The 26,240-nt window shown below is 40.4% G+C and overlaps 1 protein-coding gene across 2 annotated transcripts in view; it reads left to right on the forward strand.

Annotated features, from left to right (window-relative positions):
• The window catches only part of POLA1 (DNA polymerase alpha 1, catalytic subunit), a 311,176-nt gene that overhangs the window by 115,984 nt on the left and 168,952 nt on the right, over nucleotides 1-26,240 (forward strand). For both annotated transcript variants that reach the window (XM_029240606.1, XM_029240607.1), the window contains exons 27-30: nucleotides 18,142-18,174; nucleotides 18,906-18,998; nucleotides 20,227-20,432; nucleotides 22,251-22,383. In XM_029240606.1, the coding sequence (XP_029096439.1) occupies nucleotides 18,142-18,174; nucleotides 18,906-18,998; nucleotides 20,227-20,432; nucleotides 22,251-22,383 (465 nt within the window). The remainder of the gene's footprint in view (nucleotides 1-18,141; nucleotides 18,175-18,905; nucleotides 18,999-20,226; nucleotides 20,433-22,250; nucleotides 22,384-26,240) is intronic.

Consider the following 26,240-nt stretch of genomic DNA (forward strand, 5'->3'; position numbering starts at 1 on the left):
GCATGTGTAATTACCAGTAATTAATTCTTGTTGAGCCTCTTCATTTCCTTCTATTCTAACTCCACCTACCCTTCTTCCTGTCTCTGTTGTAAATTCTATTTCATGTTGGCTACTTGTGGAAAATAATCTTGATGGGTATACAGCTGTTTTCCTAAAATTTTACATTCACCTTACAGTGAAGCTTTTATTTTTCTTCTGGTGGCAAGATCTCTTGATAAGGCAAATAAGAAAATACTAAAGTAGTGAGTACACCTCTTGGGGCTAGTTTTCCTGCTTCCTTCTGTTCTGTTTCTGTTGATGCTGTTTCCAACTGTCAACAAATATTTATCGAATATATTCTTTCTTAAAGGAACTAATGCAAGGCATGAATGAAGAAGTGTGAGGAAAACAAATGTAAGATAGAGTCCTGGTCCTTAACATTAATGTACAGAGTAATTAGAGACGTAAAACATGTACATGGAAAAATAACGATGTAAGTTAACATAATAATTGACCGAATTGTCAAGACCATAAGGTGGAGGTAATGTTCTACTATTTTTCTTTCTCTTTGGGGTAAGGTAGGGCTAAAGGAAATATAAATTTGAGCATTTTAATTAATATGTTACAGTAGAAGAGATATATCACAGGCTTGCTCTTTAACAAAGAAAGTTCACAGTAATCTTCTTTACACATCTTAAAAGCCTAGAGATTTTCAAGACGTGATGCTTTTTTTGAGCCTCTTTTCGGGAGAATGGAGCTTCAAGTGGAACATTTTAAAACTGCTTGCTTTTAACATTTCAGATAAATTTAAAAATGTATTTGGTGTATCAGTCAGCAGGGCCCCAGTGACACTGGGATTAATAGGAGGATTTGATAAAGGGATTATTTACCAAAATGTGGGCGGCGTATATAGTAAAATCACAAGGCAGTTGTGTGAACTTCAGGGCTAGTAATAGCAGGGATGTTACACTCTGAGGTGAAAAGGAGTGAGAGGAGGAACAGATGCCTAACCCCCAAAGAGAGAGTTGGGTGAGGAGGGTCTTCTGATCGCAAGTGGATGGATTCCGCCAGCCCTGACATTGACCCCTCCGGGAGAAAGCCAGAGGCATAGCCTGTGCTCATTTCCCTCCTGATCCAAGCAGTGTTCGCCATTAGCCAAACTCCACTGGAATTGGGATGAGGGAGCTCTTTGATGTAGTCTGTTAGGTCAGCCTTCCCTCCCACAGAGCAGGGTGGAGCGTGGAACTGGATGAACAAAGGCAAGATACCTGGTATATTTGGAGACTTTGTTAAGTTTGCCTAAATATGAGTAATCCCTCTTGGGTAACGTAATCCTGTGCGCTAAATAGTCTCTGACAATAGGCGTATGTCAGGAATCAGTACGCTTCATGACACATCAGCCGCTTCTCAAGCATGTGCACAGGGAGCCATTGACAGAGGTTAGTGATTCTCACCTGGGGGTGATTTTGGCCACTGTGAGACATTTGACAATGTCTGGAGGCGTGTTCGTGTGTGGGCTTTGTCATTAGGATCTGGTGGAGGGTAGTCATGACGAACTGAACACAGTGAAGTGCTTTTTCATTCCATCAGGGTAGCTGCCCAGATGATTGTTGAAGACTCTAACAGAAGCAATGATCATGACTTTTGGTGAGAAGAGATTACTGAGCTTTGAAAGAACAATTCGAGTTGCATTCTGAGAATGAAGCTACAAGTCAGCATAGGTTGTACACATTGAACATGAGGTTGGGGGGGGGGGAGTCCAGCCCTAAAAGATAAAGAAGAAATGAGACCACTGTGAATAACTGGGGTGTAGATGGTAAGCTCCTCAAGGGCATGGACTGCATTTTAGGTACCTTAGGAGAGGTAAGCACCATGTTTTGAGCAGTACAGACTGTCAATACCTATTTGTCAAGTGAATGAGTAACCCTTAATTGAGGAGAAATGGTTAGAAAGAAAGGCACGAGTAGGAAGGGACAGATGAAAGATGCTGGAAGGGGAGGAGGTGAGATTCTTGATGTGAAAGGAAAGATACTCTGGACTGCAAAGAAATGAGAAAGCTAGGCCGTAGAGGCCATATTGGGTGTGCCACTCAAGCTCATTGGATCTCAGGTTTCCAGACTTTCTGTCTGTCCCTGACCTGGACCCTTGTATCTCATGGTTTCCTTTTCTTTAAGATGCAGTAGGTAGGGACAAGGATATTTAAATGATGTTGTCAGAAACCATTTGTCCCATTCCTCTTTTATCAGCACTGCCTTCCCTCCCTTTTAATGTCATGCCCTGCATGGACCCTGAGCTCCTTCTCTCCTCAGTTGGACCCAGCTGAAGATTTAGGTAGGCCTCCAAAGAGAAGAGTTTAATAGATCAGTCCATTGGTGTGGGACTTGGTGCGATTGCCTCAGTCATCCTGTTTTTATATTCCTGCATGACAACTCTTGAGATCTGTTCCTTTCATTGTCAGAAAAGGGAAAGCTGCTTACTTGGAGGTGACCACATTTGTCTTTTAAGTTCCTTAAGAGCAGTGAAACTCCTTTTATACTTCCCTCCGTGCTCAGCCCATTGTAAATGCTTGTTGAATTAGTGGATTTATGGAGGGTTACTCCTAAGATGGCAAAGAGAAGTGGTGGAGTGAGATAGGCAAGGATATATTTAGGAAACCTTGACCATGAAGTGTTCAGTCTTCTGAGTGACACATGACATTAGAAGGCCTCTTGTGTTCAAGAGGGTTGACTGTAGAATTAAGAAATAGAGGAGGAATTCAAAATACTGGAATGGGAGCTGGAGGTAACAAGAGAGCAGGAGTACTCTCTCTTTGCTGGAGGAAGAGTCATGCTGCTGTGGCCCGATAGTAGGCAGGGCCAGGTAGATCTGAAATGTCCACCAGCCAGCCTCGTCAGCATCGTTAAAAGAATGTCTGCCATCCAACTTAATAGCGAATCTTGCAGATTTTTTAAAAATCAGCTTTCGGCTTCCCTGGTGGCACAGTGGTTAAGAATCCGCCTGCCAGTGCAGGGGATATGGGTTTGAGCCCTGGTCCGGAAGATCCCACATGCTGCGGAGCACCTAAGCCCATGTGCCACAACTACTGAGACTGCGCTCTAGAGCCCGCAAGCCACAACTACGGAAGCCCACACGCCTAGAGCCCGTGTTCTGCAACAAGAAAGCCACCGCAGTGAGAAGCCCGTGCACCGCAATAAAGAGTAGGTCCCGCTCACCGCAACTAGAGAAAGCTCGTGCGCAGCAACAAAGACATAACACAGCCAAAAATAATAAATTAATTTAAAAAAAGAAGTTAATGATGGGTAAGATTCCTTACAGACAGCCAGTGAACTAACCAACCTTTGGAATTTCCTAATCAAAACCATACACTATCTCTGTAATTATAATCATAGTGGTCATGGATTTGTTAAGACTCATTTGTTTTTTCTCCCTTCACCTATGACTGATGGTTGACACTAATTTTTAGGATGCTTAGTAAAGGGTTTACAAGTGGCATTGGAGCCAGCAAAATGAGTCACTCCTCTCTGGCAGTCTCTTGGGTAAATCGAGCACAGCCATGGGTATGAAATATACCAGGCAACTCTTTACTATAGTTTTAAGACTGATTCAACATAAGTATAAAATCTGTCCAAGTTTGGAAGGGAGGCTAATCTTTTTGGGGCTGTGACCCATTTGAGAATTGGGTGACAGCTGTGGATTCTTTATCCAGAAAAATGTTCACATATACACCAATACAGAATTTTATAGACCATGAAGGAGGTTCAGAGACTGAGCCATAGCTCATAGAGGAAGTTTGTGCAGTTGAAAATGCATCTTCAAAATTACATTGTTAGGGACTTCCCTGGTGGTTCAGTGGTTAAGAACCCACCTGCCAATGCAGGGGACACAGGTTCGAGCCCTGGTCCAGGAAGATCCCACATGCCGTGGAGCATCTAAGCCCATGCACCACAACTACTGAGCCTGCCCTCTAGAGCCTGCAAGCCACAACTACTGAGCCTGCACTCTCGAGTCCATGAGCCACAACTACTGAGCCCACGTGCTACAAACTACTGAAGCCCACATGCCTAGAGCCCTTGCTCCGCCACAAGAGAAGCCACTGCGCTGAGAAGCCCACGTACCACAACGAAGAGTAGCCCCTGCTCGCCGCAACTAGAGAAAGCCCACGCACAGCAACGAAGACCCAACGCAGCCAAAAATAATAAATAAATAAAAATTTTAAAATTATGTTGTTATATTTGGGATGGGTTCAAACATCTGTTTTTGAAATATAAATTATAGAAAGTAATGTGGCAAAATATTGGCAGATGGGGATATTGCAGAAAAGAGATTTTTTTCCCTTGTGGTTATTGATTGAGATCATAGCAGAATCTTAAGGGGTAGGGAATTGTGGGGGGGGGGTTGTTTGTTTATCAAACAAAAAAACCCTGAGGATCATTGGCTGTTTTTGCCCCGTCTTTTTGTTGAGGCAGAGGAATGTGGAAGGTAAGTACCTCACCCCTTCCTTGCAGACCTTGTGCCTCTTAACATGGAGACGGCCTGTAGACCCACAGAGAAGGGAGCTGGCGATGGACAAGGAAGGGAGGATGGAAGCAGGTGGGCGTGGCAGACAGGATGGAAGGAGAGAAATTTCTTATGCATTTGCCCAGGTTGAACGCAGTGCCCTTTTTCTTCTTCCTGTTTTAGTTTGTCTTGACATCTCCATCGAACAGACACATCAAGAAAGGAGATTTTCCTCTTTGCCAGAAGTTCTTAGAAGGACTTCACTAGTCTTTAATTTCATCTCCTTTGGGGTTAAGGAGAGCTGTTCTTTCCGAACTTCTTGTCGAGGGTTCTTGTATTCCTAATGCTTTATCTCAAGCTAGCTTGTTTTCGATGAATCCCTAAAGCAGAAGGTATTTTGTTCAGCTATCTAAGCACGAAAAGCAAGTATGTAATGCTGTAGTACCAGCGTTGTGGTTTTTTTCTCCTGCACGATATATTAACTAAGCAGAAAATTTAAAAGAACAAAGACAATAAAAGTAATGTTTGTTAGTGGTAGTTTGAGATATTTCAGGAGAGATGAGATGTGAAGAAAAGCAATGCCATATTTAGAAAGCTCCCTCCAACCCAACAGTATCTATTGAAGTAAACTTGATGACAGACTTTTTTCCTCTTCATGAATCATTGTATTCCTATAAAAGCGAAAATTCCTCTTCATCTAAACAAATGGCTTCCACATCTGTTTTCTTAGCTTCTCAAAAGGGTGTCTTTGGCTTGCATTTTTTTTTAAAGTGTTTATCTGTTTAAAACGGAATATCGTCAAAAGCAGTTTATACATCAAAATCCAAGTTGGTCTTCAGCTTCTAAGAATTAGTTAAGAATGATCTGGTGGTGATGGTGGTTGTATAGGGAAAAAAGAAAACACATTTTGTATTCTGCATAGGTAAGTTCTCCCTAACCATCCTCTTTAAATTTTATTGATTTATATTTAATTTTACATGCTTTTGGTTTTGGGGGCTGATTGAGTAGGTAACTTTGTTATTGGTTGGCACATCCCAATATTTTAATGCTCTGGATTCAGAGTTCTGAACATAAGTATTTTCCAAATTAGTAGCAGGAGAGTTAATCTGTTAGTCGCATTGAGTAAGAACTGATCTGTAGTTAGATTTTTTTATTGTTGTCCTGTAGTCAGCTTTCTCCCACCAAGTCACTAAGAGAAACACACTCAGAACTGGTTTGTAAAAGGCTGCTGTATGCCCTTTTTTAAAGTGCTTGTTCAGTTCTCAATCTTGGGTGAGTCTGCGCACCCTCAAGGGTTTTGGTTTTGTCTTTTAAAATCTGTATTCTCTTCTTGTGTGACAGGCCACCATGCCCTTGAGACCATCCTGCCATTTAAAAATAAAGAATGTGAAGCAGCTGAAGTGCTGGCTCGTTTGCAGCTGACAGCAATCTGATCTACTGCTTGGATTCTTTTATCTGGGGACCGACATGCCAGTGGTTTGTGGCTCATCCTAGCCATGCCATCTGCAGTCACAAGGTTTAAGAGGGTGGGAGGAGAGGAGGTTGTCTCCAGGGGAAAGAAAGGTTTTTGTTTTTGTTTTTGTTTTTTTGTATGTAAAGGTCAGGGAGAAAGGCTGTAGCTTGGCACATGGGGTCCTACAGCAGGTCGCAGGCTCCTGGCTTCTTCCCACACAGTGGAATTTCTGGGCCCTGATGAGGTGCTCTTCTTTCAGGAGGTTCCACAGGCTCCTCCCACTCCCGAGCTACAGCTGTCTGTTCTGTCAAAACAGTGGCTAGCTTTGAGGTCAGAGGTCCATGAGAACTCTGAGATATTTGATGTTATCAAATCAGTGACAAAGGCAATTGAATTAATCACTTATGACTTAGTTTCTCTCAAAGGGTGTGGAGAATATTATTTGGAAACAGGGGAGCCCTTCCCCCATCACTCCTTTTCTTTTCTTGGCTGACTATGAACCGGAACTGCTAACAAATGGCGTCAATCTTGACATAAGGGAGGAGCCCTCCCCGCTCCCAAATGCAGAAGAGAGGCAGGAAAAGGATGGTTATGTTGGAGCAATGGGAGGCTCTTTCCTTGTGAAGTGAATTGATTGCTGTTCCGTCTTCCTGTTGAGCCCATCGCCGCCTCAAGGAGGGGAGCCTCCGCAGAGGTTTTGCTTGCTGTTTCTTGAGCCGCGGCTGGTAGCTGCTTTGGTTGCTCATGAAAAGGCAAGGTGCTCCCCCTTTCTGACCTTGTTCAGAGGCTTAATACAATTATTTGTGTTAGGCGCTAGCCACCTGTTGGGATCGTTCTCGTTAAAGGTCAGCGTGTGGTGCCTCGCTGTCTGACTGTGGCAGCCTGCGTCAGATTTGCCAGTGGCCACTGGTTTGTGTGACACCTGCCAATTGTGACAGAAAGAACGGAGATTTGATAGATGGGAGGGAAAGGAAGGTGCTGGAGGAGGAATGAGGGATCAGGAGACCCACGGAGCACCATTACTGTGGTTGGGGTGCCAGCTTGCCTCGTCTCGGTTTTCTCCTGCTTCCCCATCATGAACTGTGCCATCTGTTTTGATGGGCTCTGTTATTGTCTGCCCGCTGCCATTGCTTTGATTTATTCATATATTGCATCTCTGTTGAGCATTGGATTTCTTGCATCTGAAACTTGCCACATCCCCTCTATTGAGCATCCTTGCTTCCACCTGCCTCCCTGTGGTCTCCACTGAGTTGTCCACAGGCATAGCATATTCATCAGCTACAAAACGCTCTGCCTCTGCTCCCCTTCCCGGATTTCCTATCTCAATGAGTAGCTGCCTCCCCAGTTGTTAAACCAGGAATGTGGGTATCATCCTTGACTCCTGTCTCTTCCTCGTGCCCCAAATCCAGCCAGTTGCCCGGTTTTGTAGATTCCACTTCCTAAATACCCATGACTCTCTCTCTCTCCAGTGCAATGACTATTATGTTATTCAAGCCTCATTACTTCTTCCTGGATGCTACCCCTGCCCCCACTCCTCCACATGTATTCTCCACAAGTTTTATAGCCAGAGAGACCTCTTTAAACTATCAATCTGATTCTGTCCCTCCTTAAAAGTCCTTACTGTGGCTTATGAGGCCCTTCACAGTTGGGCCTCTTTCCTGCCCTCTCCCAACTTTCCCAAGCATTCTAGCCTCAGCCATACTTTTTATTTTCTTCTTGTGGCAAAAAACAAACAAACAAAAACTTAAAAAAATTTTTTGAAAGCTTAATTTTCTTCAATCACCATTGAGTTTCCCCTCTGTCCTTTGGATCTTCACACTCTTCCCCTGTCCCCCTTATCCTGTTATTCCGTATAGCTCACCTTCCCCTTATTGACAATCTGCTTTCAGGAATTTTCTCTAACTCCCACCGCAGAGGCCCCTATTATGTATGCATATTTTTTTTCAGTTGCCTATTTGGTTCTCTCCACTAGATATTACATGCTCTAGAGGGAAGGAATCATGTCTGAATCACTCACCTTTGTGTTCCTTTTACCTAGCACATAAGAACAGCTCAGGAAATACTTGTTGATGAGTGAATGATAACTTCTTTTTTGAGGTTCTAAACAAAAAGAAAATAACAGGGCTTCCTAGAATTCATATCAGATTCTTGAGCCTTGGCCAGATTAGAGAGTAGAAATGCAAATGAAGTTCAGAAGTAAAGGGGATTTTTTTTTCCATAACAGTGATCAGCCACATCTTTTATAGCTTATATGTTGATATTTTGTCCTCTCCGTATTCTGCATCTCCATCCTAAATAACTTTTCTCAACTTGGTATTTATCTTTCTTTCAAAATTTTCTGAGTTCTTCCCAAAGAAAGCATAGAGGATGATGGGACAGGAGAAAAAGTGTTTGATAAATGGGAACACATTATTTGATTGATCCTTAAATGTAGAGAGACATTCTGGAGGCATGCCTGAGTATGTGTGCAATGCATGTATCTCTGGACAGGTGGACACAATCACATTTCCCCAGAACGAGACCATCTTTCTGAAAGATTTTTCTTTGTAGTGGGAGCCCTCCATATTTTAATCATAGCTAGCTCCTAGAATCTGTTTTCTGAACTTCTAATAAAAAGAGGGTGGGCATGGGACACCATTTTTTTTTTTTTTTTTTTTTTTGCCATATGCGGGCCTCTCACTGCTGTGGCCTCTCCCACTGCGGAGCACAGGCTCCGGACGCGCAGGCTCAGCGGCCATGGCTCACGGGCCCAGCTGCTCTGCGGCATGTGGGATCTTCCCGGACCGGGGCACAAACCCGTTTCCCCTGCATCGGCAGGCGGACTCTCAACCACTGTGCCACCAGGGAAGCCTGGGACACCATTTTATAAGAAATAGAGTTGCTGTGGGAGGGCATGTAGAAAGTATGGTCATTATAGAACAGAATTTTGTGTTTAGCCTTGGGACTGAGGGAGGGAGCCGTCCCTTCCCCCCACCCCCCGTCCCCTCCAGGTACTGAGCTTAAAAAGCTCTCCCTCCTCTGACCTCCCTGGAGGCAGAGAATAATGAAGGACAGCCCCATGACTATCTTGTCACACACTAATCTTGAGCTTTCTGGAAATTAACATTGCTTCCATCAAAATGGTGACAGCAGCGCCTTGGTCACTGCAGCTTGAGGTTGTCCTCCGGACCACCAGCTAGGTCCTCTTCCACGGCTGAGCTTCAGGCCAGGTGCTTAGTAATGATGAGTGGCATCCTTTGAAATCTGATATTTGTGGGGGCCAGGAGCTCAGAGTGAGGCCTAACGTGAGTGAGGCTAACGTCACATTTTCTCATGACCTCAGTTATAAAGAAAATGTTGCAGATTCTGGAAAATGCTAATGTCCTTTTTAGCCATAAGTATTATCTTGATTGCAGTGCTTCAGAATTGCCCAACTTCATTATCTGAGCATAGCCAGCCTGACGCCTTCTTCTCAAATAGACAATTATGATCAATTAAGCACTTTCAGGCCTTATAGAATACTTAATTTTATTAGTCAATTATTTGTGCTTTGAAAGAGTTAATGGTAGCTACCCAAGCCATTATTAGAAATTAGAATGTCCCAAAATAGAAAGGCTATTTCGTTTGTGTATGGCACTGCAGTGGAAAATGCCAAGCATAGTTTTTACTGAGTTAAAGGGTGAGGGAGGGCGGGGTGGGGGAGAAAGTTACATGTAAATCATTTAGCCATTAACCTAATGGGTGGATTTATAAATCCTATTACTATAAGCCCTTTTCATTTCCACTGAGGCTTGGTGCATGCTTGATCCCACTAATGTAAAATTCATTCCGTCTAAGTGATTACTGAAGTAAGACACTTGGAGTCAGTTTTCATCAGGTTGTGCGAAACTTGCCTGAGTGCCGATGTTCACTACAGGGCGGACATAGTTTGGCCGTGTCTTCATTAGCTCCCCAGATGAGTTATGTGAGGAGTCAATCAGGGAACCAAATCTTGGTGCCTTTTGACATGTCTGTGTTCTTCTGTGAGGGAAATACATTGAAGGGGCCGAAAATACCCAGCTCCAAAGCAAGAGGCAAGACCTTTGGGTGGGGTTTTTCTAGTCTCATGGACATTATGTGAATTCCAGGAAATCAGAAAGCTCTATTTTTATGGCTAATTGGAACATCTTCAGTGATACTTATACTTAAATGAATCAAAATTTCAAAATTGATGAAACACATGGACCCTTTTCCTAGAAAAATGCATATAGGCACACATTCAAATTTCTCCTTACAGTTTCGGGGATTTTCAGATTTCTTGACCTTAGGTTAATATCTCCTGCTCTAGTTTCAATCTTGTTGTCTGAGGGATTTTTTTTCTCCCCCTGAGAATTTAATATTTAAGAATGTAGGCTCGTACTTGAACTCTTGTGTCTGTGAGTAGATTTGGCTCAAGTTTGCTTTAAAACCAGCTCTACAAGCTCTGCAGTCTCCTGTGTCAGGTATAATCCCACGTATGGCAATAGTGCACATATATGCGAGTGAAACATATAAGACGTGAGTTTCTAGACTGGAAGTTGGAGTGGACGAGGAATAGAGCATAAGAATGTTGTGAAAGGAAGGTTTCTTTGAAGGTGAAAACAGTTTTTTAAAAGTCAAAATGTAAAGTGGATTTTTAAAAATCCACAAGATGAGTAAATATTTTAGGGCAAGAAATTAGAAGACAAGGGAGAAGTTCAGTTTTCATTTCACATATTCAGCGCCGTAGTTTGTGGTTTTTTAATTTTTTAGATCAAAATTAGGGCCCTGTCAGATTTTACGGCAGTAATTGAAAGATACTCATAAATATCATTAAATGTGTCTGTTGGGGAGGGGAAACCTTTCAGAAAGCTTTGTTTAGTCAACGTGTTTTATATTCCTTACACATGAGCTATCAGAAGGTTATGTTGTAAATTAAGGATTTAAAACAAAATCAGTTTATCTGGAAACGAGTTGTATGGGAGAGGTACACTGTTTCAGTCAAGTTTATAATTAACGGGCCTTTATCACTGGGGTAGAAATTAATTTCTCTTCAGTGAATATTTGTTTATTTAACATGCATTGTATTTGAAGGTGGAATTAAAACTGATTTACTGTTCATTTCTTGCATGGAAAGAGCTAGCATTTAAATGTGTGCTGTGTGTGGGTTTAATAGCTGCTTCCTGTAACCAGCTTTAGGGTCCTGTCGTTGTGGAGGTGCATTTATCAATCCATGGCTTTGCTTCTTTTCTTCTTCTCACGCTGGACCACTTGGGTTTGCCTCCTTTTACTAGAGCCTGAGAAATAAATATGCATTGAATTACTGCTACCTGCCAGGCATTGTGTTAGGTTTAATGGCAAAGACATGATCTCTGCTTATAATTTGCTTGTAGTTTCTTTTTTTTTTTTAAATAAATTTATTTATTTATTTATTTTTGGCTGTGTTGGGTCTTCGTTTCTGTGCGAGGGCTTTCTCTAGTTGCAGCAAGCGGGGGCCACTCTTCATCGCGGTGCGCGGGCCTCCCACTGTCGCGGCCTCTCGTTGCGGAGCACAGGCTCCAGACACGCAGGCTCAGTAGTTGTGGCTCACGGGCCCAGTTGCTCCACGGCATGTGGGATCTTCCCAGACCAGGGCTCGAACCCGTGTCCCCTGCATTGGCATGCAGATTCTCAACCACTGTGCCACCAGGGAAGCCCCTGCTTATAGTTTCTTAATCTTACCTTTTCTAATAGAGTTGTATGCTGTGATTTACACAGAATAATTTGGGGGCTACATTGGACTAACATTCTCATTAGTATCATTGGATTGGGGAGGCCAGAGAGGCTTTTCTAGTGGTGTGAAGTTCCTTGTAAAATAAAGGAACTTCATGTTTTAGTTGGAGGGGCCATTTATTATGTTTGGAGCTGGTGAAGGTTTGGAGGAGATGGTTGGGATTTAGAATAAATGCTTGTGGGACAGACAATTGAATATGGGCCTGGAGAGAGAAAATGTTGAGTTATCAGTATAATATCACTGATTCTCAGCCAGGGGCAGTTATGCTCCTCGGGAATCATTTGGCAATATCTGGAGAAAATTTTGGTCACAACTGAAGAGTGTATGTGTGTGTCTGTGCACACATATGCGTGTGCATGCATGCTACTGGCATCTAGTGGGTAGAGGCCAGGGCCAGCCTTCCATGACAAAGAATTATCCAGCCTAAATGTCAGTAGTTCTGAGGACGAGAAACACTGGTGTGTGTGTGTGTGTGTGTGTGTGTGTGTGTGTGTGTGTGTGTGTGTAGGTGTGCGTGTATTCTCCCGGAGCAGGGGAGCAGGGTTATCTCAAGACAAGGTGTCAGATGTTTTATATACTGTAAATGTGCCCACCCACTTAAATGAAGTGCATAAAGTTATATGCAGACAACTCGTGAGAGCTTATGTATTTCTAGTTATTTTACGACCAGGTGGCCTTCAGAAGCAACCTAGAATATGGCAATATAGTCTTACAATGATAGTTGTCTTTGTTGGATATATTAGTGCCTCCTTTTCATAACACTAAAGAAATGAATGTGGTACAAAGTCAAAGCAGCCATATATAAGGAAGAGATATTGCTACTTGTCAAACTTGGATTCTAGATTTTTAGATCTGGGAGGAATCCCAACCTCTTAATTTTATAAATGAGGATGCTAAGACCTAGAGGGGGAAACCAACTTGTTCGCAAATCACTTAGCTAGTAATTGGCAGTTTTAAACCAGTACTCAGATTTCAGACCCCTGACTTTTTAGTTTTTTTAACTCGTATTTGTATAACGTTTTATCTTTGTAAAGCATGTTTTCAGCGTACAGTTCTTCTTATTACCACCTAGCTCTGGGAACTAGGTGGTAGTATTATCGCAGTTTTAAAGAACGTAAAGCTAAGGTTTAAAGGCAGTAGAGAGCCCAGTGTCATGGGAATGGAGGAGACAGAAAGTAGGGTGCTTATTAAATCCATAGCCCTTGCTCCCTGAACATCTTAGAGAGAAGACACATATCTAAGAATAACAGAGAATAGGAAAATAGGAAAAAGGCGATCTAATATAATGAAGATGAAATAAAAGATGTTTGCCAAGCAGGAGAACTGAGTAACACCGAGTCCTGCTTGGAAACTGCTGAAACTGGGAATAAGGAAAGCTTAGATAATGATTGGATTACCAAATATCATAATATTTGTATTTCTTCTACTTTTCTCTTCCCCATCCTTCAAAACCATTCATGTTGCTACCCCTATTATGCTAATGTATTACAGAAAGTTTCCAGTTTATTTCTAATTTTATGTCATCAGTAACAGAAGAATCCTAAAGCCATTTGAGATTTCACTTGTCATTCTGTTCGTGCGTTATTTGTTTCGAATTTGACCTTAACCCAGCATTTTCTTATCTTAGAAGATTCCCATTTTGTTTAGTTTCTGCATCAGATATCAAAGTGGGTTTCTTGTTAGTAGATATTACTATAATAGATGTATGCTTTTGGAGTAAGAGCTTGAAATTTTATTTTTTTTAACTGTGGGAAGTTGGTGTTTTCTCTCTCATTTAATATTGATAAGTACTGTTTGGGACTTCCCTGGTGGCGCAGTGGCTAAGAATTTGCCTGCCAATGCAGGGGACACAGGTTCCATCCCTGGTCTGGGAAGATCCCACATGCCACGGAGCACCTAAGCCCGTGAGCCACAACTACTGAGCCTGTGCTCTAGAGCCCGCGAGCCACAACTACTGAGCCCACGTGCCACAGCTACTGAAGCCTGTGCGCCTAGAGCACGTGCTTTGCAACAAGGGAAGACACCACAATGAGAAGCCTGCGCACCGCAACAAAGAGTAGCCCCCGCTCGCTGCAACTAGAGAAAGCCCGCGCACAGCAACGAAGACCCAACAGAGCCCCCCCCCAAAAAAAGGCACTGTTTTAGTCTGTAATACCATTAAAATCATTTTATAACCTTTGAATGCATGCATGGCAAAACACTAGTATTCTGTTCTAACAAAAAATAAAGACCCTGGCCTTGTTAGGAGAACCTGTAACCACACACCTCAGTCGTGGTTGGTCTTAGGTGGCTGCTGTTGTTTATCCTGGTGCGACAAACATGCTTTGTGCTTAGTAAACCGCAGCATGGGTGTGGTTCTGAACACATTATTTTCTTTAGGAAGCAATTTTTGAAATACACTTCACATTTCCTTTTTAGTCCTCACCATCCTTCCCCAGTCTTCAGAGGCTCAGACTGGGGCTAAAACACCTTTTCGTGTTATTTTAATGACTGCTCTCCCCACCCCCAGCCCCACTCCTTTCCTGTTTCCCCCTCCTCTTTTCCCCCAATGGCACTGCTCTGCAAAGCCTGCAATGATTGATATGATGGCAGTGCTGTCATTCTTTTTAACCAAAAAAAAAGTCATTTTTGTTCTAGTTATTTTAATAGAGTTCCATTAAAGATGTATTGCTGACTGAAATACCGGCATGAAGGGCTCTCGCTGAGCTGAGCCCAGGAATTAAGAAGTCAGGAAATCGGCTGCTGCATTGCAAGAGCCTTGTGTGACACCGAATCTCCTGATTGGGGAGATCATTACTGCTATTATGACTCGACTTGCGTAGGAATTTTAAATTCCATCTGAATGTCAGTAATAACCCTCTTAGCAAATTATCCTGAATAAAATCACGAAGGCATTTTATATAATAGGTGTTGAATTACTGGATAGATTTGCTAATTAAATACTCTTTGTTCTGCTGCAGTTGACATTACAGGGTAAGATCTTGAACAATTATTCTCAACAGCTGTACTTTGTTAAGGGAAAAATTAACCACAAAGTTTATTTTTTTACACTTGAAGTTGGCAGATTTTTGAAATGTGCTTGAAAAAATTCCATCATCCAATTGGTAATGAGTAGATAAATATGCAGGTGTTGCTGTGAAATCAGATAACTGCAGACTGCCTTATTAATGAATTTAGCAAGCCTTTATAGCCCTGTGTTCTAGCTGCTGGCACTTAGAAAGTGATTTTCTGTCAGAATGGGTAGCTTTAATATTAGGCTTGTCACTTTGAAGTGAACTTATGAACGGTTATCTTGTAATCACTGTACCTTGTGTCCAGTAGACCTTTCAGGATACCTGTGGCTTTTTTTAAAAATGCATTTCCTTAATGGGGAAAATATCTGTAATATATAAGTTTTTGATTGTTGGCTTCCAGAACATTCATGTGGTATGGACCTTTTAACAAGGCAGTGAAGCACAATGAAAAGAAAATGAGACATAAGGTCCAGCTTCCAGATCAAGCTGTTGATTAGCTCTGTTACTTTGGGCAAAATCGTAGAGCCTAGTTTTCCTCATCTGTAAAATGGGGTTTATAATAGCGCCTACTCCTCAGGATTATTCATTCAGCATTCTACAGATATTCATTAATAGCTACCATGTACCAGGACCTCTGCTAGATAATAAGAGTTTGGTAACCCACAGGAAAGATGGTGGTTAAAAGTATTGTCAGAAGTTGGTACAACCTCTTTGGAGACCTGTTTGGCTATATTTATCAAAAATGTAAAAACACAACCTTTGATCCAATAAGCCCTCTTGTAGGAGTTTATCTCATTACTGGCAGATTGGCAAATTACATGTATATAAGGATTATTTATTAAAGTGTGTTTATGAAGGTAAGGATTAGGAACCACCTACGTTCATTAACAGAGCACTAGTTAAATCATGCTTGAGTCGTACAATGGAATACTGTGTAGTCGTTAAAAAAAGAATAAGGCAGCTCTTTATGTGTGGGTATGGCATAATCTCTAAAATAAAGTATTAGGTGAAAAAAGCAGTTGCGGTATGTATAGTCTTTATAGTTTGCTTAGTTTCCTATCATTTTTTGCAAAGCATCCGCTGAGAGGTTTCTGCCACCAAAGGGGAACTCATTTTAGTAGCAGCCCTCAAATTGTGTGTGGAAATGGTTGTGAGTTGGTGGAAGGACAGCATGAGGGTGGGTGGTGGATCTGAAAGGTGAACGTCGACACTTCATGTTGGAGGTGCACTTAGGGATGATATAGTAGGTTTGGTTCACAGTGCAAAAGGAGAGCAGAAGAAATCCGTTAGTGCATATGTGGAATTGGAGTCAAAGGTTGACAGATTGCTCCTGAGGTGGTGTACTTACCAGGGAATGCTTACCTGGTGGGGTTGTCCGTTGTGATGAGGAAAGCCAAGCCTAGCAAGGTGGAAGGGGCAGAGGGTGAAGAGAACTCATGATAAGTAGTTTTGTCCTCACTATGATTAACTTGACTTGGGTTGATCTCATTATTGCCCTTTTCCCAAAGGAATTGCCAGGTATTCTCCCACAGTGCATTTCCCTGTAATTTATATGTTAATAAATGAAGATGAAGTGGAAGAGAGTGAATGTTTTTTATGAGTTAACTGGATTTTAGTGTCTAGTAGAAGAGTGATTGGGATTACTATGAGACCTGTCAGTCAACTAGCCAACAGTTTTTCGAGTGCCTGTTAGATGTGAAGCGCAAACATGTGCTCTGACCTCCAGGAGCTTGTGGTCTAGTTGGGTAGGGGACAAACTGTCAGCTAAAAACTGTTTCCAGGGACTTCCCTGGCAGTCCAGTGGTTGGGACTCCGCCTTCCAGTGCAAGGGTGCAGGTTCAATCCCTGGTTGGGGAGCTAAGATCCCACATGCCTTGCGGCCAAAAGGCCAGAACATAGAACAGAAGCAATATTGTAACAAATTCAATAAAGACTTAAAAAAAATGGTCCACATCAAAAAAAAAAACTTAAAAAAAAGATTGGGATTACCATGATTATCTTAGTCCAGTGGTCCTTAACCCTGCCTGCAAGGTAAGAATAATCTTGAGAGCTGTTTAAAAAAATTGCTGGGGCCAGCTCTTGGCATTTTTTTAAAAGATCCCCGGGTGATTCCACTGTACAGCCACTATGGAAACCATTGGTTAGCCTGATCAGTATTCACCACCCCCAGGGCAGGGGAAGGTCTTCCTTTCCCAAGAACATGTGACACTGAACTCATGCACAACATTGGGAGACAGTACTACAGAGGAGGCGGGCAATGGAAATGGAACGTAAGGGGTAGATATAAAAGACACTCAAAGGCCAGGATTTACAGGGATCTGTAATATAAAGGACAAGAAGGACAGAAACACCATGACGTTTGAGCTTAGTCGACAAGAAAGACTCTTGGAGGTAGGGAAAAGAAATATAAATGAAGTAAATCTTCTATCTGGGTCATTGGAAGGGTGACTTCTGGTTTAGATTGATGCTTTGAAAGATGCATGCTTGTCTAGAAACAATAGCGTGCAGTGACTCAGGCCCCACGCTCTGCAGTCAGAGCGCCTGTGTTTGTATCTTTGCTCTATCACTTACTAGGAGAAATTAATTCTCTTCTCTTTGTTTTTTGCATCTAACAAATAACGGTATTAATAGTGGCTGTCTTGGGGCCCTTAGAGAATGAAATGAAGAAATGCACGAGATGCTCATAGCAGAGCGTCTTGCCCATATATTTTACACATACACACATATGCTGAGTGCTGAGGATGTTGTATTACTCCTTTGAAGAGGCCTTCATTTGTAAAATATGTTTTACTTCTGATCTAGTCCAAGATAATTTATGTCTGTTTTTATTTACAACTACATTATAACCTGTATGTCTCTAGTCTTACAGCTGCGTAGGCCTGGGGACAGACCGATCTACAGATACTATCTACTGTATCTGTTTGTCTTTATTTACTGAATGTTTATTGAGCCTCACCTTTGCACTGGGCACTGTACTAGCTCCAGGGATATATAGTAAAGATCTACATATTTTTTTTTAACTTTTAAAATTAAGATCCTGAATACCGTAGGAATTGCTGGATTTGAAATGCTTGGTCAAGCTTTTTGTTAGCCATGTAGTTCTATTTAAATATTAATAGCAAGAATAGTTTGCCTTTATGCCATATTATAACAGGGTATTTTATTCATATTTATTAAAGATAGATCTTTATGTAGATCTGCTTACATAGATCTTACATAGATCTTTACAGCAAATCTGCTCACGTATCTCTGCCTAATAGTCAGTGTAGAGGCAAACTGATTTTTAGATTACGTTGATGATGTTGTTTTGAGGGTTGTAGTTAGAAAACCATCAAGAGCTTTAAAAATATATGGGAATGACAAATCATTGGGTTACCTATCTCTGTCAGCATATATTTAGGTTTTTGTAATTATATAATGCATTAATCTTGACTTTTTATTTCATTTAGATTTTGATGCATACGAAAGACATGGTACAGAAGGTAATGCTGAGCATTTTCATCATACAGTGATTCTTAGATATCATACCTGGTGACGTTTTTGTATTCAAGGAAAATTGTAACCCAGACTGGGAATGACTTCTTAGGATGCCTAGTTTATATTTATAATCCCTCCTAATGGATTATAGCCTTTTTCTTTTACTAACACTGATATGATCTAGCCGCTGCTTGAAGCCTATATGTGAGTGTTTCTAGCAAATTAGTAACAGTGCTAATTAGAGCTTACTTCCAGGCCTTTATACTGTATGTGCTCTAGTGTTGTTTGTTATGATTGATTTTTTTGACACTTCATATTCTACTAAATACTGTTTGAAACTGTTAAGAATTTAATACGGATTTGTGCCCCTGAATTGAAAAAACCCATTTTGTTTCTGCTTCATAAATTGCCATGACCGCGAAGCATGTGGGACAGTGGTAGACCCCCCCTTTCCTAGTCTCTTATCTTTTTGAAACTAGATACTTCCCCTGCCACTCCACTCTCTGTTGTAAGAAAATTAGGGAGATTTTCTTAATATGGCAGTGCTTGCCTTTCTGGTTTATTGGGGCTTAGTCTTTGATTGTGCAGTGACAATATGGGTAAGAAGAAACGTAAACTCTTGAAAAATCATCCGGAACCTGTAGTTTCTATAGTATGGAAAATCTTGAGTTTCACTGGGTGCGTGATGGTCACAGTGTTTTTGTTGTTAACTTTTATGATATTTGCTTTTCATTAGATGAATCTTGAAGTTATTTATGGAGATACAGATTCAATTATGATCAACACCAATAGCACCAATCTGGAAGAAGTGTTTAAATTGGGAAACAAGGTGAGATAATGTTATAAAACTATCTGTTTTAACCTGCTTTTGTGAATTCTGTTTCTAACATGGAACATCATAAATTCCAGTTTCTGTACATCTGTGCCCTTCTGAAAATAATAATAAACTTAGTGCCTTCGATTCTTCATCCTCTGTTATATTTCTTAACCTCTACTCCAGTTGTTTGTTTTGAGGGCAAAATTCAAAGGAAATTGGTTTTTCCTTAAGTGTTGGGTATGTTATACCTTTGAAAACAGTCTAAGTTTAATAAGTTTAAGATGTGACCACATTAGTACCTATCACATTGTCATTCTTAAGGAGAATTATGTCTCTAGTAGTATTGAGATGCATTTTATACAGTGATAGATATGGATAAGTACCTACCAACATATATACATATATCTATAATTTTTACAGGAGTACTTAAAATATATTTGAAAAGTCAAAGGGACATTTAAAAGTAATCATTTGTAGCCTCCTAATTGCAGTTCACAATTAGCAAGTGCTTTTTGAGCACTTGCTATGTTAAGATATTGTCCCAATAAACTAAAACTAAGGTACCATCTTACAAGCTAACAGCTTCCTGCCTTTCCCCCCTAAAATGCTTGAAATTTGAACTGTAGTCTTTACTTAAGAGCAAGCTTGGCATATTGTACTCATTGGACCTTGAAAAGTTGTGCATTTTCCCTAGAGGTGATGGTCTGTGCCATGACCCTATCAATAAAGAGCAGGTGGCTGTTTCATATATTTGTTCAGCAGGTAGTTATTTGCTTAAAGTCAAGGTGCTATGGGAGGTACAGGGAGATCTTAGACATTATTTTAATAGTCAAAGTTTTACTGGCCATGTATCTAGTTGTTGGGCTATCTAATCTCTAAGTCAGTAGTTTGAAGGTAAGTACTTACGCATTTAGTTTTTAGATTCGAAACAGAGTATTTCATAATCTTCATAAATTTCCTGGGGCTGACACTGCCAATTTTGTCCTTTGGTTGAGTGGGGTGACATAGTTATATTATTGTCTCTTTGTTTATCTTTTTATCTGTTTTTGTTCCTGTGCTTTTTCAAAGTTCTTGCATCATACCAAGCATAATACCGTGTTCTATATAACCTGAATGAGTGCCTTCTAGTCTTATGTGACTTCTAGTTTTGTTTAGATGAACTCTTGGGAATTTGCAGCATGTTCATCTTCTCCCTATTAGATGTTTGAGAAGCTAGCATTAATGGTTGAAATTTTCACAGGTGAAAAGTGAAGTGAATAAGTTGTATAAACTACTTGAAATAGACATTGATGGCATTTTCAAGTCCCTGCTACTGCTGAAGAAAAAGAAGTACGCTGCTCTGGTTGTTGAGCCAACAGTGGATGGGAATTACGTCACCAAACAGGAGGTGAAAGGATTAGATATAGTTAGAAGAGATTGGTGTGATCTTGCTAAAGACACTGGAAAGTGAGTTCAGTTTTCATTTTTGCTTTTGTTGTTTGTTTTTAAAAAAAATTGAAGCGTTAACAGTGTGGAGAACACTTTGATTCTGCCAAGCACAAGGACACGACTTCTTTTTTGTTATTGTTATCATTGCATATTAACAGTTCTTACTGATTTGGAGTGGAATTTTACAGATGGGTTAAAACTTAGAAAAAGCCAAACTCGCTCAGTAAGAAATGCTTGCTATAAGATGCATCTTACGAGTTTTAACTCATGGTGAGGGTAAGCCTTCACATTTTAGATGCTTACAGAGTTGGGTTCATCGATGTTGGCTTGTTTTTGGTTTGTTTTGCTTTACTGTTTCTTTTAGAATGTGCAGTGTGTTGTGCTCCTGAATGTTCCTAGTGCCTCCTTAGGGCCATAACTGTTAAGGTGTCCCCGTGTTGTGGCTTAAAATGTTCTGGGATTCAAAGTGGGCCATGTAGTGAGACTTTGTTCCCGCCCATATCATTTGTGTGTAAAGATTCTTACTAATCTCAGGTGAATTTAAGTGCTAGTTCTCAAATACTGTATGTACCTCAGAAATAATAAATGTCATGACCGACCCCTTAGTTTTACATCTGGGACTGAAGGTTGTGATAAGACCTATTTGTTTGTTTTTAGGGTCACATTAAGTTATAAAGCACCCATTTTAAAAAAGACGAATCCTTAGGTAGTTTATGTACCATCTTTCCAGATAATTCCTGTTTTGTGAACCTGAACAGTTGTGAAAATAGAAGGACGTTTTTCTTTAAAGTGAAATTTAAAATTAATTTTAGTATTGCTGAATGTCAGCATTTTTTACTTGTTTTCCAGTCTTCTTCTTGCTTTCAAGTTGGGAGATTGAGCATTTGTTGCTTCTGCAAAACTACTCTTGATTAGGCAAAGTTGATCATCTGAGTATGGGTCACTGTTAGCCTTTTATGAAATATAGTTTGAAATGCTTCATTGCCCCCAAATGTACTCAAAGATGAAACTACTTTGTATAGACTCGATTAGAGTGTTCTCTTGAGCTTTGTGTTTTCTAAGAAAAGATGCATCATAATAGAAGTAAATTTCTCTGAGTTAGAAATGTATTAGTAATTAAAGCTATACAAATGTTTTTGTCAGGGTTCTTTTTCTGACAAATTATAATGCAGCTGTCAAACCCTCGCTCTGCATTTTCTCAGAAATGGATAAAATATTGGCTTCCTTACTCCTTTTCTTTTTCTTTTTTTCTCTTTTTTTTGGGTCTGATAGAATAACATGAAGTTTTTGAGGCATAGCAATACGGTTAGAGAACACTGAAAAATATAATAAAGCTGAAGAAAGAAAACTTTGGAATCTTTGATTTTTAAAAAATTTGCATAAAGAACTTCATATTCCTACTTTCCTAGCTTGTAGTCATCTCGGGCAGAGATAATATCTTGGTGCTTTATGAGGAGAGTGAAATATTTGTGTTCTCAAATTTCTCCTAAGAGTAGAACACAACTGCTTGTGAATTTTTGTAATTGCATAAAAATATGATGGAACTCATACCGCTCTCTGTACACACGCAATGGGAAGCCTTAGCTGCTACGTTAAAAAAAGGGGGAGGGGGCTGGTCTGTGTGTTCAAGGGCAAACCTGATGTTCCAAGGTTGATAAACCTTTGACAGAGTTAATGTTAGAAAACAAATAGTGATGGGCTTTTGGACATTAACTGTCATGTTAGCTTTTAGTATGGCTCTTGTCCACATGTTAGTCTAATGGCACTTATCTTCCTTTCTCTCCTTTATTAATAAAGTATGATACTAAAAAAATCAATCCGTCTCTTTTTTTGCAGCTTTGTCATTGGCCAGATACTTTCGGATCAAAGCCGGGACACTATAGTGGAAAACATTCAGAAGAGGTTAATAGAAATTGGAGAAAATGTGCTAAATGGCAGTGTCCCGGTGAGCCAGTTTGAAATTAACAAGGTAAATGTAGCATTTATTGCTGAATCCAGCTGCTGCCATGTGTTTTTCTCCTCCTTCAGATAGTTGAAAAACCACCTCATTCTTGCAGTTGAAATAAATTCTAGCTAGTGATGAAAGCTGCTTAACGACCATCTCACAGACTGCGCATTAGCTTACCACTCTTCCTCGCCCAGCCACAGGCACTACCCTGTCTGCAGTTGGGGCCTAGTCTCTCCGTTCCTCACGGAAGCCTCGTGTCCAGAGGTTCTATGGAGTGATGTAGTTGATGTTTCAGGGACTTGGGAGTATTGCCTTACTCATAGTCGTCCTAAGTTACAGTTGTTTGGGGGACAGGCCTGTAAGCTTAGACAGAGAGCGTGTGTTTGTGTAACTTTACAGAAGGTGATCCTTAGGGGTACTTATAATCAGAAGGCGTTTTTAGACGTTGTTATTTAGAATTAAGGTGGTGCCAGCGCTTTCTGTATATTCAAAGCACTTGTGCTTTTTTTTTCTTAAACTATATAAATAGTTTCTCTTTATGGATAGTCTTAGTTGTTGAAAACAGGGAATATTTTTTCTTACCTAATTTGAAAAAGAAAATCTTGGTTTCCCAAAGTGCTGTGTAGTACAAGATGTTAGGTAATAGATTTCTTTTTTTCCATTTAAACAGAGTATCCTTACATATTCCGAAGGTAATTTTGCAAATACCATTTTACCCGTTTTGTGATACATAAATTTTGTTGTCAAAACTCATACTAAAAAGAATTTTAATGAAACAGAATCTAATGATGGCATTAAATGGAAGTTTTAGAATTAAAACTCGTTCTAAATACCCCTATGCTAAAGTAATGCCAGTCATTTTTGCACATTACCTTACTCTTTAAAACAGTTTTACATGGTAGCAATTACAGTGTATATTATTTTGAGATTTGTTTTCACTTAACGTATACAGATTTTCCCACATTTCTGTATTAACTTTAAAAATCATTATGTTAATCTTATATTTCACTGCTACATCTTTAATTAAAATTTTTGATTATTACATTATTTATTTTTGCTATTGTTAATAACTGTATTGAACATCTTGTTCCTGTCTTTTTTAAAAATTACTATATGATCTTTTAAAAGTACATTTATTTATTTATTTACTTTTGGCTGTGTTGGGTCTTCATTGCTGTGCACAGGCTTTCTCTAGTTGTGGCGAGCAGGGGCTACTCTTCATTGCGGTGCACGGACTTCTCATTGCGGTAGCTTCTCTTGTTGCTGAGCGTGGGCTCTAGGTGTGCGGGCTTCAGTAGTTGTGGCTCGCAGGCTGAGTAATTGTGGCTCGTGGGCTCTAGAGCACAGGCTCAGTAGTTGTGGTGCACGGGCTTAGTTGCTCCGCGGCACTTGGGATCCTCCCAGAGCAGGGCTCGAACCCGTGTCCCCTGCATTGGTAGGCAGATTCTTAACCATTGTGCCACCAGGGAAGTCCCCGTTTGTCTTTTTGCTTTTGGATGAATTACTTTCTTTGTTTAGATTCCTTGAAGTAAAATATTTGAGTCAAAAGATTTGAGTATCTGTGTGTCTCTTGTCAAATTGCTTTATACAAGCGATACTAATTGATAAAAACAAAATGTGTGTGCTAGTTTCACCACAGATTTCCTTGTACTATAGAAGTGACATTTCATTGGTGATAATATCATTGGTGATATTTAAATAAAACATTGCTACCATAAATGGATACAAAACAGTATTTTACCGCTGGATTTAATTTGCATTTCTTTGATTCCTAGAGAGAATGAACATTTTCTATGCGTATCCTTACGATTTGTATTTATTCTTAGTTAAGTCATTTGTTTCCTACTCCTTAACAGTGATGTTTTTAATGTCACAAAAGAAGGCATTCATTTATACATGAAAAGTACAAAAAATTAGAAATAAGTAATATAAGAGGACATGTGCCTTGACGCTAGCTCTTCCCTTTACGTGATGCAGTGCATGCCTGTTGGCATGGAATCACTTAGGACGTTTGAAAGTGGTTTCCTTTCAGATTTTGTTTTGTCTCTTTCTCAAAAATTTGCATAAGTAAGAATTACTATTTCAGTCTTACTTTGATCAATTTTTGTATCAGTTCTGCAGATTGAATACCTGACACTGTCTACCTTCTTAGAAATGTGAGTCCTCTTTTGCACGGGGTTCCAGGCATGAATTTGGAAGGCTGAGTCCAAACATGACCACATTATTGGCAAAAGAACACTGAGCACGTGTCCCCTAGGGTAGTGGGCCCAGTCCGTCATCTCCTCCTGTGGGTGATGGCACAGTGTTACTAGTGTGCAGAGAAACCTAGCTGCGTGGACACACTGGCCATCCCTGCGTTCTCAGGAACATTGTGCAGTCTTGCCATTTTGAAGTTTTTATTATCGAAAATTTAAAACTTATACAAGGGATTTCCCTGGTGGCACAGTGGTGAAGGATCCGCCTGCCGATGCATGAGACACAGGTTTGATCCCTGGTCTGGGAAGATCCCACATGCTGAGGAGCAACTAAGCCCATGAGCCACAACTACTGAGCCCATGTGCCACAACTACTGAGGCTCATGCACCTAGAGCCCGTGCTCCACAACAAGAGAAGCCACCACAACGAGAAGCCTGCGCACCATGACGAAGAGTAGCCCCCGCTTGCTGCAACTAGAGAAAGCCCGCGCACAGCAGTGAAGACCCAGCACAGCCAAAAATAAAAAAATAAATAAATTTTTTAAAAAACCTTAAAAGTAAAGAGAAGAACATCATGAACCCCCACGTAGCCATCACTCAGCTTCGATAGTTATCAACTTAAAGTGACATTTATTATTACTAACAATACTAGTTAATAATTAGTGTGTCTCGGGATGTGCATATATTTTCATGTGGCAGAACTGAAACCGACTGTCTTTTATTCTCCATTTCACTTGGCATAGTAGCTGGCAAATAATAGTTGTTCAGTGAGCATTAAAAGAATTCCTTTGCCTGTTTAATCATCCATTCATCAAACATGGAGTACGTCTTATGTGCACAGTGCTAGGTTCTGGGATATAAAGTAGAATAAGCAAAACCTGGTTGGTATTTTCAAGATGTTAATGGTCTAGCAAACATATTTACTGTCACATGCTCTTATACTTCTTTAAGTAAAGAAGAAGAATTTCTTCAGTGTCGATGAAAGTAGAGTCAGTTCTGATGAAAGGGCTCTCTATATCATAGTTATTCCTGTGTCAGTTTACATTAAGCTTTTTATATATCAAGAGTGACTGTCTTAATTAACATTTGTCTGAATACCTGTACTGTTTAAAACTTGTGAGTAAATCAGTATTTACATTTTGTCGCTTGCAAAGGAGAGTGGAATTGAAGAGTCCATGTATGTGACTGGTTGTGGATGGTCTTATGATAAGATATAGATTAGGTTAGATTAGATTAGATTGATTTTGTGGGCATTGGTGGGCTTGAAAATGGGAGGTTAGCGTAGGGTGGAGGGGTGAAGTGGTGAAGTGGTGAGATTTACCTTTGTGGAGATTTAAGCCCTTGTTGCCAAATGCAACTGAAAAACACTGTGTGTGATTTTTCTGAACTGCCACAATTTTAGCTTAAATATGTTTCATAAAGTAACACAAAATACTTCACAGCTGATTTGTATAGCCCTGGCTAACTTGAGCCTAAACCACCAGGAAGCATTTTTTGAAAAATCAAGCCTTCTGAAACTAGGCTGTGAAATCCCCAAATAGTCCCAATCTGATAATTGGAAAGTATGTCAGATGAAATTCAGAATTTCTTAACATTGCACTGAAGTATAGTCAATTGAAGAAGATAACGGTTTTTTTAAGTAGAGTTATATTGATTAAAATTTCTATGCAGTATTACCCGTCC

Source organism: Monodon monoceros, unplaced genomic scaffold, assembly GCF_005190385.1.
Source record: "Monodon monoceros isolate NGI ecotype Baffin Bay Population unplaced genomic scaffold, NGI_Narwhal_1 Super_Scaffold_22, whole genome shotgun sequence".
In the NCBI taxonomy this organism is placed as follows: domain Eukaryota; kingdom Metazoa; phylum Chordata; class Mammalia; order Artiodactyla; family Monodontidae; genus Monodon; species Monodon monoceros.